The 16,906-nt window shown below is 33.7% G+C and overlaps 3 protein-coding genes and 1 long non-coding RNA gene across 4 annotated transcripts; all 4 read right to left on the reverse strand.

Annotated features, from left to right (window-relative positions):
- Positions 1–3,233: 3,233 nt before the first annotated feature.
- On the reverse strand, positions 3,234–4,297 carry LOC124457799. The gene is made up of 3 exons (XR_006952802.1): positions 4,262–4,297; positions 3,904–4,032; positions 3,234–3,298 (listed from the first exon to the last, which is right to left on the reverse strand). It is a non-coding gene; the product is annotated as an uncharacterized LOC124457799 (long non-coding RNA).
- An 87-nt stretch (positions 4,298–4,384) lies between these two features.
- LOC124457033 lies at positions 4,385–5,928 on the reverse strand. Its single transcript, XM_047007332.1, has 5 exons — positions 5,912–5,928; positions 5,126–5,707; positions 4,925–5,046; positions 4,695–4,880; positions 4,385–4,434 (listed from the first exon to the last, which is right to left on the reverse strand). The coding sequence occupies exons 1-5, from the start codon at positions 5,926–5,928 to the stop codon at positions 4,385–4,387; spliced, it is 957 nt and encodes a 318-aa protein (XP_046863288.1).
- A 1,727-nt stretch (positions 5,929–7,655) lies between these two features.
- Positions 7,656–8,324, reverse strand: LOC124457034. The gene is made up of 3 exons (XM_047007333.1): positions 8,164–8,324; positions 7,844–8,098; positions 7,656–7,722 (listed from the first exon to the last, which is right to left on the reverse strand). Exons 1-3 carry the CDS (start codon positions 8,190–8,192, stop codon positions 7,656–7,658), a joined length of 351 nt encoding a protein of 116 aa, XP_046863289.1. The 5' UTR covers positions 8,193–8,324.
- A 3,624-nt stretch (positions 8,325–11,948) lies between these two features.
- On the reverse strand, positions 11,949–16,497 carry LOC124457035 (low-density lipoprotein receptor 2-like). The gene is given in 13 exon segments (XM_047007334.1): positions 11,949–11,976; positions 11,978–12,350; positions 12,515–12,649; positions 12,710–12,832; positions 13,402–13,515; positions 13,913–14,030; positions 14,083–14,174; positions 14,711–14,827; positions 14,928–15,047; positions 15,116–15,229; positions 15,625–15,747; positions 16,005–16,118; positions 16,207–16,497. Coding segments are annotated over 12 exon segments (1,545 nt in total). The 5' UTR covers positions 16,093–16,118; positions 16,207–16,497.
- Between the last annotated feature and the right edge of the window lie 409 nt (positions 16,498–16,906).

The raw sequence follows: 16,906 nt of genomic DNA on the forward strand, positions 1-16,906 counted from the left end.
TCTTCTGCAGTAACGACGACACCATCACCGTTCAATTGCAAGTTTTCGCCCAAAACCCAAACGTCTGAATTTGGTTGTCTACCAATGCAGCAAACAGCTTGGTACGTGTCTCTCACTTCATTGATTCGGCATTTCCTGGAAGCGTTATTTTGTTAAAAGTTCAGGATTTAAATTGTTCATTGATGTCAATTTTATTCATGAAGTAACTAGAAGTTACTTCACCGCAAAAAATGGTTAGGCTTATTTCATCTCAACATGAAAGAGTTATCAAAATGACGGGGATAGTTTATCTGATCGAATAATCTGAATTAGTTGATAATTACATTTTGTGAAATGAGGGCGGCAAGACAACGTCTCCAATACAGTGAAAAATTAGAAAAACGAAATACATCTTGAATTATGAAAATAATAATTTCGATAATTTGGTTTACCTAAAATAGTTCTTTATCTGCCACTTGATGAAGCATTTGAATTCATGAGGATCGAAGTCACTTGTCAACACACCTGAACTGTATGATTTATTTAAATCGTCCATAAATTTCGATTGACCTCCAGAGATTGCACCTTTGCTTCGGAAGAAACACAACCTGAATACACACACACATTTTTGCTCTGCATGGAAATGATGAACAACAATGACAATATGAAAAATAAGAGAACAAAAAATTCTTGACTTACCTGGACTCTTCACGCAAGGAGCAATATACGCGACATTGAAAGCCACTGTCATCGCCTGCGTCAATGTGTTTCAGCAATGACATCGAAAAACTAGTTTTTTCAACATACTCCGATTCTCCATTTTTTCTCCTCACACGAATTCCCATAGTTTTTTCTTGAATTTCAAATTCATAGTCTGAAGCCATATTCCTGCCTAGTTTATAGCTTACCAGAGTTTGTAAGGAAGATGTACCGAATGAAAGATATGTTGAAACGCCTCTCTATATATATGCTAAGGAATTTTTTGTGTTACGCCCCTTGTAAAAAAAGCTGAGGCCTCTAATTGGCTGAAAACAATCCAGACAATGAGCGGAAACTGCATGACGTACATTATATTGAACGTCGTGCATTGATCAAGTCTCAATTTGACGTAATAAAAAACATAAGTATTGTGATGCAGTGTGACAACCAATCTCTTTGTAGCTACTTCAAGTTTTTATATAATTTTCAGTCATCTTAACGTTTAAACTTTTATACTTAAGTGTTTTTTCTCCTTAAAATGATGTTTTTCCAGCCACAGTAATAAAGTTCAACAATTTTAATGATGCATGATAATGCATCTTCCGTTATCTTGTCCATGCATTTATTGACAATTGTTCAATAATGAAAAGGCGCATAAAATATTCATGTCATTTATAGCTGTTTTTCAAGATGTGACACTTTTGCACTCTGACTAATATAAAGGAAATTCAAATGGTACTTCACTTGATGGACGTTTAACACTCTCAGTGTAAAAGCATAAAAATACTTTCAGTGTTTTATTTGTGCTCTTCAGATTTTGAAAAATTCCTACTTACATTCATCTATTACAACATTTACCCTCAGAGATTTTCTAATTTAAAAGAATGCTTTTTATGCATGATATACTTATCAATTTGACTAGTTAAGCAATCAACATTAATGCTTCATATTTCTGCATTGATTTGCAAACATCTTTTTCGTACATTATCATAGTGCTAGCTTGGGTTTTAGCTAATATCAAAAATTTGATCAAAAGAAAATATTCATGATGTTGGAGCTTGTGTATGTTTTTGAAAGATATGTTCAAATTATGTGTAATATGACCAATATAAAAGAAATTTAATTCAGTCTGACAGTAATTTTGATTTTTCCTGTCAATTAAAAGAGAAAAGTATTCAGTATGTAATTCACTCTAAATAAGAAAGATTGCATCACAGTTTAAAATAAGCTATAAAGTTTTGTAAATTGCAGAAGTATATCAATTTGAGTTAAGGCACCATTGACATGTAGAAGGTATTCTTTCAATTTTTAATGTCCAGGAAACAGTTATTACGACATGGACTCTTGATTCTGTTTGAAACTTAAACCTGTACCAGACACCGATCCTTGGTAAAATAATTAGACATTAGTTACATATAGTAATATTAAGGTTCTGTCGAAGTTGCGGAGGAACTAACAGCAAGTGATCACTAACTGGCATATATGTACATATTTTAATTGAACGTTTAATAAAACTTGATTTTTTAATACTAATGTTGTATGTTTTTATTCAATATAACTTGTTGAAAAAACTAGGAATTGTGATGAAATTGTTCAAAGGAATGCTTGATTATATTTAGAGATGAGACGATTCGATTAATAGACGATACCTAGCGGGGGGGAATGGGGGGGGGTGATTTTCGAATGAACATTAATAGTCAAAACAGGTTAATCGAAACGCAATAAAGTGATAAAATAAAATTTTAAAGAAATGAAGGTTGAATGAACCACGCAATTCAATACTAGTAAAAATGACTATTATTTGTTTGTTGTAGATAATCGACCATGCATATATAATTGCTCATCTCCAATTACAGATGCGTAAATAAAAAGGGAATGAATTAGCTTTCCGTCTTACGAACGACTGGTAAAAGAGGTTTTTTACCAGTCTTATAGCATCTAACAGTATATTTGTTTCTGTGCTTTACCATTCTATGTAAGTAAAACAAATGATGTACTTTGGGCATAGCACACAGTATCTTCTTAAACCTGGAAAGCCAGACGAAAGTCTGTTCAGCAGCCATTGTATTTCCATTTGGGATTTCAGTTTTAAAGGCAAAGGATTGTATTTCTCCAGGCATTTCTCGTCTTTGTGATTTTTGATATGAAGGCTATCAATTATTTTACGAATTGACAGCCATGCTTTATCCCATGGTTGAGACCATGGCAAAACTTTTCGCTGCTTGTAAGCCATCTAGGTGGCACATGTTGTCATATGAAAAAAACGGAACTCCAATTCATTGGGTTGATTTCCTTTAACATAATGCGCAGCCAAGAAAGAGTTATCAAAACACTTGAGAAGGGCTTTCAGATCTGAAAATTAATTGTTATGTAAATGTATAATAAATACAAAGTTTTTCTGAAGATGCGCTTTGTCAAGCATTCTCTGTGCTTACCTATAAAGAGGACTCCATTTATCGATTATTCCTCCTCCTCTAACTATAAACAAATGCCCTCTTGACCACTTTTGAAGTCTTTGTTTTCCCCAGTTTCCTTATTGCATTTTGTTTTGTTGGTTCAACACAATCTCTTAAAATAGCTTTAATTGCATCTGGCTCATTATTAACGAACTCAGCATTGCCTATATGGTACAAATTAGCGTTAGCACTAGTTATCAATTGAGTTTCGAAACGACACACAATACACTGCTTTGTTGTTCCATGCATTGTTCAAAAAGAATGAAACACCTACACAAGGCTTTCTAAGTTCTAACCGACAAGAAATTTGTCAAGAGATTTGGTTTTCATTTACAAAAGAATGACTTTGAGGCTTGAGGCCTGAAACTTTTGACGCTACACTTTATAAACATTGAAAGTGCGAGAAGGCAAAGAAAAGCACGCAAAATCAAAATAATCCAAAGTAACAATTTCCCCACCATCACGCGTGCATGTATAACTATAATCCAAATGCTGTCATAAAAAGTTATTTTTCTATCTTAAAAAAATAATAAGTTATTAATTATCGGTACCAATGTATTGAAATTTCATCATATATATAATATGGATGAGGTTAAAAAAATTCAAATTCATGCCGTCATTCACAAACCTGCTTTATAACACACGGTCATCAACGACCACTTTTACGTTAGTAGGAAAACTTAGGTTTCACTGATATATATTACTATATTAGCTACAATGTAAAACTGTTTTTCATATTGTGAAATAAACAAATTTTAGACAAATATACCTTGTGACTCCACAACACTATTTCCTACTGGAAAAGTGTCGTCATCTTTATCAAGCTTTCCCAGTGTTTCGTCCATTTTTGACACGTCATTGTTAGAAAGCAGACCTGTGTCGTCAATCAATTCTTCACCTATAAAATAGAGTAATTCTTTGTAGTAATTTTCTGTCAGCTCTGTAATACACATATCATTGAGATAAATTTAGAGAAAGGGTACCAATTTCCTGCAAAATGCTATATACCAAAGCAAGAGCAGTTGTGATTAAGTGTAAAAGCTCTGTTAATATATCTCGAATTGATCATGAAAATCGGACTTTATTCTCAAGCATGATTATAGTCATGACAATTTTGGAGTACATACCTATGTTACTTGGCTTCACACCACAATATCTTAAAATCCACGCACACTAGTGGGTACATTAGGGAAGTTTTTTCCAAATATTGCACATGCTGTTCGCAGAATGCCTTTCCATGTTGAGGCGACTCAGTGCATACATTGGGATAGTTCAGCAATGGAATACCTTTTACAAAATTCTGAAAACAATTTCATATAATATTATTAAGTTACGAAAAGCAAAGGAGTAATTTTATATAAAACTAAGATAAGTACCTTTCTACGCATCATGCAATGAGGAAACATTAATTTCCATATTCCATCGGCAACCCATAGCCTTCCACATCCTATAAGTTTGATTACGAAAATATCTTAGCCTGATGAGAATCACAGCTATTTTCCAATAGAATATATTTATAGCTTTTAAACTAATTTTAAAATACAATTGCATCTAACTTACCGCGCTCTTTGCAAGTATCAGAACAATCATCTGATGTATGCTCGTACAAACTTCTCGCCCTAATTTTGTCGATTTGTTCTAGAACACTAGAAGAGTTCCCATCTTCTTTAAGCAAACCAAAAAAGTCCAGTTGCCCCAATTCCCTCAACTCATTCTCCATCTCGCCGACCCAAAATGAAGCAGCAACTTGTTTCTCCAAAATCTTTATATAAAACGCAAATAATGCTTACCATCAAAACTGTAACAACGTGATAACAGTAATACAGATCTACAACATATCGTTCTCTTACTGCCATTGTATACTTCATTAAACGCTTCAGAAAAACCGTTAAATGATACCCACGAATGACAACTATAGAAAACATGTTTCATTTGTAAAATCTACTTGCTATTTTAACATTAATTAATCAAGTGATTATATTGTAACTTACGCGAGTGACAGCTGCCACTGAAGCAAAGTTGAATCAACAAAACAGAGATCCGTAGCCTCGATCATTTTTCTTTGTTCGGGATATAACATCCAGCCATCTTTCCCATTACCGTACTTGGAATATCCATAAAGCAAATTACAGCGATTGCATCTAAGCGAAACTTTCACTCCATTGGTAGTTCCAGAAAGATCGTGTACCTGAACTTTTACTGGCTTATTGTACCTCACAAGGTCATGGTTGCACTTAATACATTTGGAGCATGGAGGTGTAAATACATGCAACTTCCTATCGGTTGTACTAGGAACTTTTAATTTAGAAGCGGACTGTAAAAGAACATTTACATCTTCTTCTTCTAAATTGGGACATACCAAAGCCAACACTTCTTTACGTACATTCACGGGGAGTACAAGCAAAGAAGACGCAACATTGGCAATAGAGCACACAAGTGACAACCCATATTTCAAAACAAGAACAAACAGAATTACATCAACATTTAGATCATTGCAGACTTTCAAATTAATAGATTGGATATCACTTAATATCCTCGACCCCACATATTCTTGATGTAGTTCCTGTTGACATCTTTTCGCAAATCGTCAACCGATTGACAATTGTTACGCCTGCGCTTCGACATATTTTCAGCTTTTCCTAGTCAGAAATGATTTCGGCTTTCCCCAGTGATCCAGTGAGAAATGACTTTGGCTTTTCCCAGTCAGAAGTCATGGGAAATACTATTATTATGCATATTAAGCAATCTCGATTGCAATTGGCTAAGAACCTACCTACACTGCTATAGGTGACATATCATATAATTGTCCATGCAAAATTGTAAATAAAAAAGTATAATGGCAGACTCTTGCTCGATATTTGCAAGCGTTTTGCAAACTTTTTTCGCTCGAATTATTGAGTATTAAGACGTAAAAATAAACGGAATGGGTTAAATTGTCAGTGAGGAGAGTTTTCATCGAGTTTTTTCGGGAGAAAGACGAATGCGACACTGCGGACATTACGTCATTCGAGTGTGATAGTGTGATGTCGTGTGATGCATCACAATATTGCTAGCCAAAGTAGCAAAAAATATATCGCGCATCAGATGCATATGCATATCTACATTTTACCTGGAATCTGTGTGAGAGTAAATGTGCTCATGATTCCAACATAAACCACGAAAATGGCTAAATGAAGGTAAAAAATCTAAAAAAATTCTTGTTGCTATTAAAAAGAAATATTATGTGTTTAATAATCTCTTATTCATTGCCTTGTCTTTAGATTCTATATCATACAATAAGATGTATGCAACTTTAACTAAACCAAGGTTGATTGCTGGAATCAAAGCTTCTCCAATGTCTCAAACAAGTGCATTGAGGGATTTCACTCAGTTCTTAACCAGTTTGCACCCAAAATGATAAGCTACTCTTTTCCTGGGATGTTCTGCAGGTATTCTATGAAACATGTGTGATGAAACACCAATGTGTCATTACAGTTTTTATTCCCTTGTTCCAATTTAAACTTTTTCAAGAAATTGAATGCAATTTTATATTTCATGAAGGCATATCCTTGCTGTAACTCACTTCAACAGCAATTTGGACAGGGATAATCAAGAGGTTAATGGAGTTCCCAGGTTAAAGTGCATTATCCAAAATTTAAAAATGGTGAAGCTGTTGTAAGAAATGTAAAAGATGCTCAGGATTTTGGTAAGGTTATTTAATACATTTCTCCTACTGCCAGATATTATGTGTTTAATGCCATAATAATGAAAGCCTTAATAAGAAATGATTACCATAAAATAAAATTTTGAATAATTTGCACATTGCTCCTCCAGGGTATGTTGAAGATATTTATCAAGTGTTGTGCTCTGCACTCATTGATGAGGAAACATTGAGAAAAGCCAAAGGTGATCTTTTACGAATGACTCCATTGCCAATGAATTCCATGTTGGACAAGCAATCAAAAAGTGAAGCTATCTCAAAAAAAGCAAGAAGAAAAAGCATGCCAGCTGTACATTTCCCCCCAACTAAGCCAGGTTTTACAAAAGGCATTACTTGCTTTGAGTTAATTTGAATCTTATTTTTGGAACTGACTCACTTTATTGTTTGATATAGCTGAAGTATCACCTGTCAAAGAAATAATCACTAATCAGAGAAATGAGAGAGCAGCACCTCGATGCACTGTGTGCAAGAATTGGATGAAAGGCCATAAAAATATAATGAACTGTCCAAAAAACCGAAAGTAACCAGTTTTTTTAGGACCTGGTGGTATGAGCCCAGTTAGTTGGGATTCAGTGAAGTGTGAATTGACTGCATGGACAGAATAAAGAGAAAGGAATTGTAATTTTGTATGTTTTGTATAACAAGTATAAGTGTGAATCAAAGATGCAATAAATCAAGAGTGGCTTAAATCATTCCACACTTCACTGAATCCCTACTAGCTGGGCTCATGCAAACACCTAAAATAATATATAATGTTATGTTATTTTACAAATTGTCCTCTTCATACCCTGCAAAGTGTTCATTTTTTTAAATTAGAAGTTTTAATAACATGGTAAGCACAATCTGGAATTGAAATTCTTTTGTCTCGATGCAACAACTCGATGAAACCTGAAAAGGCATAATACACAAGGTCCATTAAAACAGGTAGGAGTCCATAAAATACAAATTTTGCAAGTGTGCATTCATAGATAACCCAGACAGAAACATTTAACTAATAATTCTAACAAACCTTTGCTCCAAGAATCCTTTATGATATCTAACTCCATCTTGTCTTTGGTAAAGATTGGCAGCTAAATTTAATGCCCAGCGATTGAGGCAAATGGCATCAAATCCTGGATGCTCTGTTATGCATTTTGGCTGCCTTCCTAATTCGGATACCACCATATGATCTTGCATTCCAATCATGCAATTGGCAATTTCGTGGCAGCATCTACATTCTTTTGGATTAACCAAGAGAGGAACACGGCAGTTACCACAATGGCACCTACGAAAGTTATCTGTCAAAAGCTTCGGCAACAATAAATAAACAAATTTTCCAACTTTTCTTACCAAGAATCAAGAGGAACTTCATTTTGCATTCTGCGTTTGAGCTCTTCTGTTTGGCGTCTTTCTTCTTCTGTTTCTCTAATATACTTTTCTAACCACTCTTCATCTGCAAGTGGTTCGTTTTCATACGCTTCAGCTTGGCCATACTCAAAATCGCCATCGGTGTTTCGAGCGCATTTGATGACGATTGATCTTCGTCTTCTAAATCGAATTCCCGACTGTTCAATTCAATATTTTCCACTTTTGTTGCTGCACTCGATTCAGAATCAGATGTGGACATGTTTCGTACAATTTTTATATTAATTTCAAAGCAATATATAAAGAATTGTTATTTCACACTGTGTTGTTTTGTATGCAGCGCATTCATACGTTCCTTAAATGACGTCACAAACCTCTCGTTTTAAGTCCCCTCAGCGGCGCGGAAATTTCTCAAAAGCAAGCTAATTCAAACCCCCCCAAAAACTTTGTTTTTTCTTTTTTTACGAAATTTTTTTCGAAATCATATTTTCCACAGTCTAAACTTTAAAATTTCAACGAATTTGGAAATAACTGTATGTGCACTTTAAAGGTCACCTGAAATGCAAAATTCATATTTCTGTTTATTTGACATATAAAATGTATATATTGCGTAGACTATTCAAAGAAAATTTGAAAACAATCCCATGATTATTTTAAGAGATATCAACGTGTGAATTTGTGTTTTTTTTTGAATAGAAGTAAAAAATATTCCGTCGGTTTATCGTCGGAAAGTACTCGGCGTGACGTAATAGTTGCCATTGACATTTCGCGAGAGAAAGCGGCAAATATGAATTCATAAATAAAGTTTGATTTTGATCGGCTATTTTAAGATGGTTTACTGTGTCGCATTTAACTGCAAAAACGGTTCTTCTAAGAACCAATCTAACCTTTAAAGAACCAACCTTTAAAGTGGTTCTATGACGAAAACTTTACGTTAAAAATCATCGATTTTAGCATTCAATAGTTTAAACACATATCAATTATTGCTTTCGTAAAATGTAAACAAAAATAATAATATAACGAGGAAGTTATGAACATTTGAAATGTCTAATTTTTTTGTGACGGCAAATTCGAACGAATCTAATTCGGAAATTTTGCCATTTGTCGATAATACTGAGCCGCTTGTTTCGCCTGATGAAATTGCTGAGTACGAAGCTACAGTCGCAGAAGAACGGCGGGTTGAAGACATGCTGCAAGATCGTTTTGATGCCCGTGTTGACGTTACTTCATGGTAAGATGTCATTCTTAGTGTGTTACTTTGATCTAAATCGTCTGCCGTTAGCTATGATAAGTTTATGGAAACATACAATTTAGCCAATATTAAAGGTGTGAATGTGGCCATTGTTCGTTGGATCTTGTTGTCAACCTCAAGAGTGCCGATGCTGCATGGAAATAGAGCAATGCCGTGGTAAAATGTATCAGTTCGAAATCGATGAAAGGAAATGCATTTTGATCACCCTGGCTTTAACGAAGTTTGCCTGAACGAATTTGTTCTTCAAGCAGCTTCGTCAGGTTTAAAGACCAAAGGTCATCGCATGATACAGACACTTCATTTTGTATTTCCTTTAAAACCTTAGTATAAATGTATATTATATATTGAAAGTTTGCTTGGATGTATTATTGGTTCTCTCAAATTGTGAAAATTTATCATCTGCAATATGTGTAAGTATATAATAATTGCAACTTGTGCAAACCTGACGCCGCTCTCTTGACGTTGTTGGTGTTTGTGATTTCTTCCAAATAGTAGGTACGGCACCAGGTTTCATACCAGCCAAATGGAATAAACGCTCAAAACAATCATCCGAGAAGTGATTCGAACAAATCATAAATCGAATTTTGCGCGAACTCGGATTAAAGTTTGCGCGCTTCGTCTGAACAAATTTAACCCAAATTCTTCTCAAAGACTCGTCGTTTGGGCTTTTATGTAATGAAATGCCTGTACTTCTATCAGACTTATAACTGCAATCTTGCACGACACAGCGTGTTGAAGGCATGTTAAAAAAATTGAGTTTTACAACCTTTATATCTCTATTTGTATATAGTGTTATATTGTAAACAGCCGCGAGTTAAGACTATGACGTCACAAGCACCTTCCTTCTCGAAAATTCAAATATGGCGCATTTTAATGGCGGCTTTTAAAGTTCAAGTTTTATCGCTACGTAACTTGAGCAGCATGAAATATATTGCGCTAAATTTCGCCAGAAGAGATTTTTACATACACTATTAATCTATGAAAAAAGAAACGAGAGGCAAAATTTTCGTCATAGTACCACTTCAACTATCCGACAAAATACGTTTTTGCAACACAAAGTTAAGGAGTTAACTATGGTAGTTAGCGTTAACTATAATTAAAGTTAACTACGTTTTATACAACCGGCCCCTGACAATTTTCAAAAGCAAATGTTTTGTAAAATGCATCAAAACAAATTTTAAAGTTTAGTAACCACAAATACAATTAATAGCTTTTTTTTTCTTGAAAAAATATTTACGACGCTTTACAACGATGTGTAAATATCGAGTTTGAATTATCCGCTACAGTGTAGGGTCTCCAACTAGTCCGCGGGCCAGATGCGGCCCGTTGGGCCTCTATCCGGCCCGCAGAGACACTTAAGGAAAAAAATAATATTATTAAACAAAATAAACTTCGTGCAGAAAGTTCACCTTATGACGCAAGCCAACTAGCAAGAGTGGCTTACGTCAATTTTGTCCGAACTTCCTACTTCCGCTCAAGCACATTGCGAAGTTTAAAAAGCTGAAGGTAACGTGCAAATTTGTTATATTTCAATGCTCCATATATCTCATGTGGCCTCTGGCTGTAAGTTTGAGACCCCTGCGCTACACGTACAGTGGGTTATCAAAAAGTGTTCCCCATAAAAATAGGTTTAGGTACATAAAATTCAGTAATTACAGTTTAAAAATATTATGATACTCTAACAAGATATATGTAGCAAAGAACAATACTAGCAGTACTTTACGCACTATGAAAATGCGAAAAGCTAACTATCGTTGAATTATGTAAAAATATGCATTTTCCATTAGTAATTTGAGACAATAATCAAGGTAACAGACAAACTCACAAAACGTACATATGCCAAAATGTCAGCCCAGCAACAATGAAATAATTCGGTTGATTAATACATATTGCAACAAAACGTAACACTAACATCAGGCAATTTTCAAAATACACGGAAAAAAGGCTGAGATGTCAATTCCCAACAGCATGTGTGGCGAACAAATAGATTTTGCAAAGTTTATGAACTAACAACCCCATATTTAATGGAGGGCCATTTTTTGGTCACACACTGTACTTTGCTTTGCAACTGAAATAGAAGGCTAGACTTTATCCAAACTTGTTTCATAAATAAATTGCACATTAGTGCATTAATATATCAGTATAAATCTCAATAAATTCCTAAACACGAATTGCCACTTCAATGTTATAAATTTTCAAATCAAAAGTCGTTCCTTTTACAATTCCCTTCTCGTGAAAACTGGGAAACCGTACAACGAAACTAAGAAAATATTTACTTGTTTAATGTAAACGAAACTACAGAAATTTCTGAAAAATCGACGTTTGCAAATATATCGTGAGAATTTTGTAAATCATCACAATCACGGCAATTTCTACACTTACATATAGACCGTGATTAGAGACGCAAGAAATAATCAATTCCTTAAATTCAGATCACGTTACGTTCACAATATTCTTTTAGTAGCAAATGCTTTAACAATAACATATTGATACTAGGAAAAGAAAATTTGAAATTTACCTACCCATAGTAGGGATGAAGTACAATATCGTGGCATATCCAAGTTAGTATCGATTAAAGTAGAACGATATCGACCATCTAATTCAGAAACTTCAATTCGTTTTCTTCCAGCATCTGTCCAATACAACTTTCCTGTGACCCAATCTACTGCAAGACCATCTGGGGAAGCAACATTTTTAACAATAATTTTTTTATCATGTTCTATTTTGCTACTCAGGTTAGTCTGTTGAATTGAATTGCTTTTAATGCCAGTCCAAAACATCAAGGCCTTGCCAAAATGATAGTCTACTGCGATGATTCCTGCGAAATGAGGAACTATGCCAAAGAAGTCGGACTGTTTCTTGTGTAAAGTGAGTTTTCTGATGGAATAATGATCAGAAAATACGAGGTACGGGTGTCTATCTAAAAATAAGAAAACAACAAGTAAAAATAAAATTTGAGAACAAATGGGAGCATTCCATAGATCAAGTATCAAACAAACAGAAATATATCAAAGGAAACACGAGGAAGACACTAAACATAAATAAATACATGTCCTTATAAATATTTGCAATAATTATAAACACCTATAGCTTTGCAAGTTCGATGGTCCTTATCCAAGCGATAGCCAGCAACACAACTGCATCTTAATGGCTGGGCAGTCTTGTTAAACACCTCACAGATCTGACTACACTGCTGAAATTCATCACATTCGTCAATTTCTAAATAAGCAAAACCATTAAGAAATTGCAAAGAATACAATCGAAGTTAACAATGTTTACTTCTACAAGTCTTTTCATCTTCTTCAAGTTTATATCCTGGACGACAAGAGCAAAAATGACCAAATTTTAATTTGTTACATTTATGGTCACATCCACCATTGTCATTAGAGCATTGTGGTTCACCTAGAATAGACACCAAACACAAGTTTCTAGTGCATTCATTTAAGCATTTATAAACTCTAAATTGTTACATACATTGTGACACATCAAATTTGCTAAAAATGCATGAACATTATATCACTATATAAATATATGTTTGAGGACATTTTACTAAGAGATGCCAATTAATCAGCCTATAGCTCACTTTTTAGCAATTATGTGCAATGTAGGTTGTGACAAACTCATTCCAAGGTTGTAATTCTTATTGATTGGTGTTTTTGTTAAGGGTTGTTTTGATAATAGTTTAAAATCCTGTTTAAATAATTTGAACCAAATTTACTGTCTATTTATTTAGCTAACTGTAAAACAAACATTAACTTTTCTTTTAACATCTACAAGAGCCAGATACAACCTGTGTTAGTTAAATTTGACAAATTAGTTACAAAATTCTAGCTGTGCTAAGTTATGTGTAAAACAAATTGTTTTCAGGTTTATATGGGCAAAGGTCCGTTGTCAATAGAAATATTTATATTTTCAAACAATTAAAACTATTGAGAAGAAATCTGTCAATTTTTCTACAAAACTCAGCTTACCACACTTGTACTTTTCATCTGTACCATTGGGACAATCATTGTCACCATTACACAGCATCGATCTTTTAATGCACTTTTTAGAAATGGGACACATAAACTCATCTTTTTCACATTCTACAAAACCCATAATCACTGACTTAAAACCTGTTTGACTGTTAACCTAAAGTTCATCATTTATGATAATCAACATGTAAAATATCAAAAGCATTTGCTTTAGCAATATTTTAAATAATAATTATCTCTTATGGATTTTAAGCAAAACACTTATATTTCAATATATTAATTAATTATACTTCAGATGGATTTTTAAAGTAAAATTCCACAAACAAAACAGATCTTCTCAATATAGTGTAAAAGATATTTAAGATGAGAATATATGATATTCATATTAAAGAATAGGAAATCAAGAGTATGTAACCAATGTGACAACTGTTATACACTAGTTTCATCCTAACAAATTGTTTTACACTAGTTTTAATGGTACCATAGTTAAATTGACTAAATTTTGTACCTTTACTACAGTGCTTTTCATCATCACCAGATGTGCAATCACAGTCACCATCACAAACCCACTTATAAGGAATACAACTTCCATCCTTACAGTCAAATCGATCAACATTACATTTTTTCTATGTTTATGAGTTGAATTACAATTAGGTGGTTCATCAGATTGATCTTCACAATCGAGTGACCATCACAGTATGCTTCTTTCAAGATGCAACGCTTCTTTATTGTACACTGGAACTCCAAATCATGCTTACACTCTGTATAAGCTGCAATTGGCAGAAAATTTAGTTTACTAATCCCATGTACTTCACTCATATGTGGGAATAAATGAAAAGCTTAAAGGACAAAGTGTACAAACAATGGCACAGGTCAGCAAAGTTTTGCTGATCTAATTTTGATAAGTAATGTTTTAGGTAAGACTGCTGAATGCTGATTTGAGTTTCAAAGACTGAATACTTATGTGTTTTTCAAAACAGTACATTCTAATCAGTAGCAAATCCAGGGTAGTCAAAATACATTACTGAAATTTATTTCCATTTAATTTAAAATACTTTGAAGTGAATCTTATTGGGAGTATTTTAGTGTTAAATATACTTTGGAAAATTTTAACCAACAAGATTGTTAAAAAATACTGTTGAATTAAAAACGAGCTTCCATAATTTATTTTGATGTACCCTAGATTTACCACTGGCTCTAAAAAATTTGGGTTCTGGGTGCATAATTTATAAAAACTGTAACAGTGACTTGTTTCAAGATACATTGTACCTAGTCCCAGTTGACAAGATGAATGAGCCAAACTTACTGCAATTTTCTTCATCAGAATGGTCATCACAGTCATCATTATGATCACACTTCCAATTTATATCAATACACTGGTTATTATTGCATTGAAATGATAATTTAGGACAAGGACGCACACCTATTATATGTACAAATAAAACCACAATAAATATTCTTAGTGAGTTTTATATGAAAATGAACATGAAAAAGATGAAATCTGTTATCATAAACAAATTCACCACAGTCAAATTCATCACTTCCATCATCACAATCTTTATAATTATCACATTTCCAAGATTCAATGATACATTTTTTACTGTCTTGACACTTGAACTTGTTGTCAGAACAAGATATATTTGCTACAATAAAGAGACTGGTTACAAAATTATCACGTCACAACAGAGACACCAAACAAAAATGACTATACCACAATGTGAAGGTGATTCATCAGATCCATCTTTACAATCTTTGTAACCATCACAAATCATATATTTAAATTTACACTCTTTACCACAAGAAAACTTCTCTTGTGGACAAGAACCTAGAAAAGATATATCACAAATGCTACATAAAACACATGTATTTAGTCAACTCCAATGATTGCTTGGTGAAGAAACACCACAAAGATAAAAAATTAGTGCAAAAGTAAATTTCAAAGTAAAAATATAACATCAAGATGTGCAAAGGAGGAACACCTACTCACACACACAATACTGAAGTTTCATGTTTTAAAGATTGAAAATGTCAACAATCATTAATTAATTGGAACGCCTAGTATCAAGCCAAAAATGAAAGAAACTTAAAGTAATCACAAAGGTTCAAAAATATGCCATAAAAATTTTCGTTGTCAATATCCTTTAAGCGTCGATTTCCAGTCAGCTATCTTATCTGCACACACTGTTGACACACAAAATTACAAACTGTACAGTTGATTACCACAATTCATTTCATCGGAATGGTCAGAACAATCGTTTACACCGTCACACTCCCAATCTTTGGGCATGCACTTTCCATCGCTCTTACATTTAAACTGTACTTCGTCCGGTTTGCATGAGAAGTCTATATAAAGAACAAGTAACAATACTGTAATACAATATTTCGCATTCTATCAAAATACTACATTTGCCATAACAGCAGTAAAATAAAAGAATCTAGTAGAAAGATTTCGTTCGTTTGTAGTTATTAGGATTTAATCCCATTTACAACTACTTAACACGACAACAAAATAACAAATGGGTTATAACAAAACAACAGTTATGTGAACTTATTCAACAACGTCAACGCTGAATCTTTGTTTTGTTACGTTGTACACGCACCGCTTGCCTTTGACTTTAAAAAATAAACAGAAATGGCTAAATACACCAATAAATAGATTCCTTTGCTCTTTCTGTTTATCACCACCATATTAATAATTTTCAAGTGAATGCAATCTGTTCAATTAAAATAAAGAAATCCATGTTTTAGATTTTCGTCAGCAATCTAGTCCTATTATATCTATGTTACAAACGCTCCGGATACCTGGAATCAATATTGCAAGTGCCCAATGCGCATCTTTTAACCATAATCCTGATCGTAAACTTAGAGTACAAACACTAACAGTCAACTCGACTTAAAATATTTGTTTGTCCTAATTTCTTGCTTTTATGTCATGTGTCGTGACATAAGCATGTCATGTCACATTTCGTTCGTTTGTAGTTATTAGGATTTAATACCATTTACAACTACTTAACACGACAACAAAATAACAAATCGGTTATAACAAAACAACAGTATAAGCACGTCATAAGCATGTGTTCATGACATTGCGTTTGTAATTTTCAATACAATATGGCGCGAAACAATAAAACGATACGAAATCAATTATACTTTTATACCATATATGGTACAACAAAAGCACGTGAATCAAATTAGGACTTTGATTGGCGCTGGCCGGCAAGAACAGCTGTTACGTTTTCATTCATGCTTCGTGCAATATGAGTGATTGTGAGAAGTTAGCATTTGATTGGGTGATCAGTAAACGTTGGTCTACAATTTGAAATTTTGCACTAGGATGGGATGAAAAAGCCCTTTTAATTACAAGCAAATGATACAACTTTGTAACGAGGTGAAGGCTATTTCAGATATGGTAGAGCACCTTGTGCCCAGGCCCTTTAGCTTTAACTTGTCTACTTAAAGCTATTAATAATTAATTTCAGCATATTTACATATTACATCGCGC

Source organism: Xenia sp. Carnegie-2017, unplaced genomic scaffold, assembly GCF_021976095.1.
Source record: "Xenia sp. Carnegie-2017 unplaced genomic scaffold, XeniaSp_v1 HiC_scaffold_6, whole genome shotgun sequence".
NCBI lineage: Eukaryota > Metazoa > Cnidaria > Anthozoa > Malacalcyonacea > Xeniidae > Xenia > Xenia sp. Carnegie-2017.

Bases quoted from the DNA above. Each gene is read 5' to 3' on its own strand.
- LOC124457033 (XM_047007332.1), bottom strand. The intron at 5,047-5,125 runs GTAAGTTACAAT...TGTTTTCTATAG, and splicing joins CAGTGGCAGCTGTCACTCGC to TTGTCATTCGTGGGTATCAT. The intron at 4,435-4,694 runs GTAAGTTAGATG...AATTGTTTTCAG, and splicing joins TGATACTTGCAAAGAGCGCG to AATTTTGTAAAAGGTATTCC.
- LOC124457034 (XM_047007333.1), bottom strand. From the start codon at position 8,192: ATGCAAAATGAAGTTCCTCTTGATTCTTG. The intron at 8,099-8,163 runs GTAAGAAAAGTT...TAACTTTCGTAG, and splicing joins GAAGTTCCTCTTGATTCTTG to GTGCCATTGTGGTAACTGCC. The intron at 7,723-7,843 runs GTTTGTTAGAAT...ATGCCTTTTCAG, and splicing joins AAAGGATTCTTGGAGCAAAG to GTTTCATCGAGTTGTTGCAT.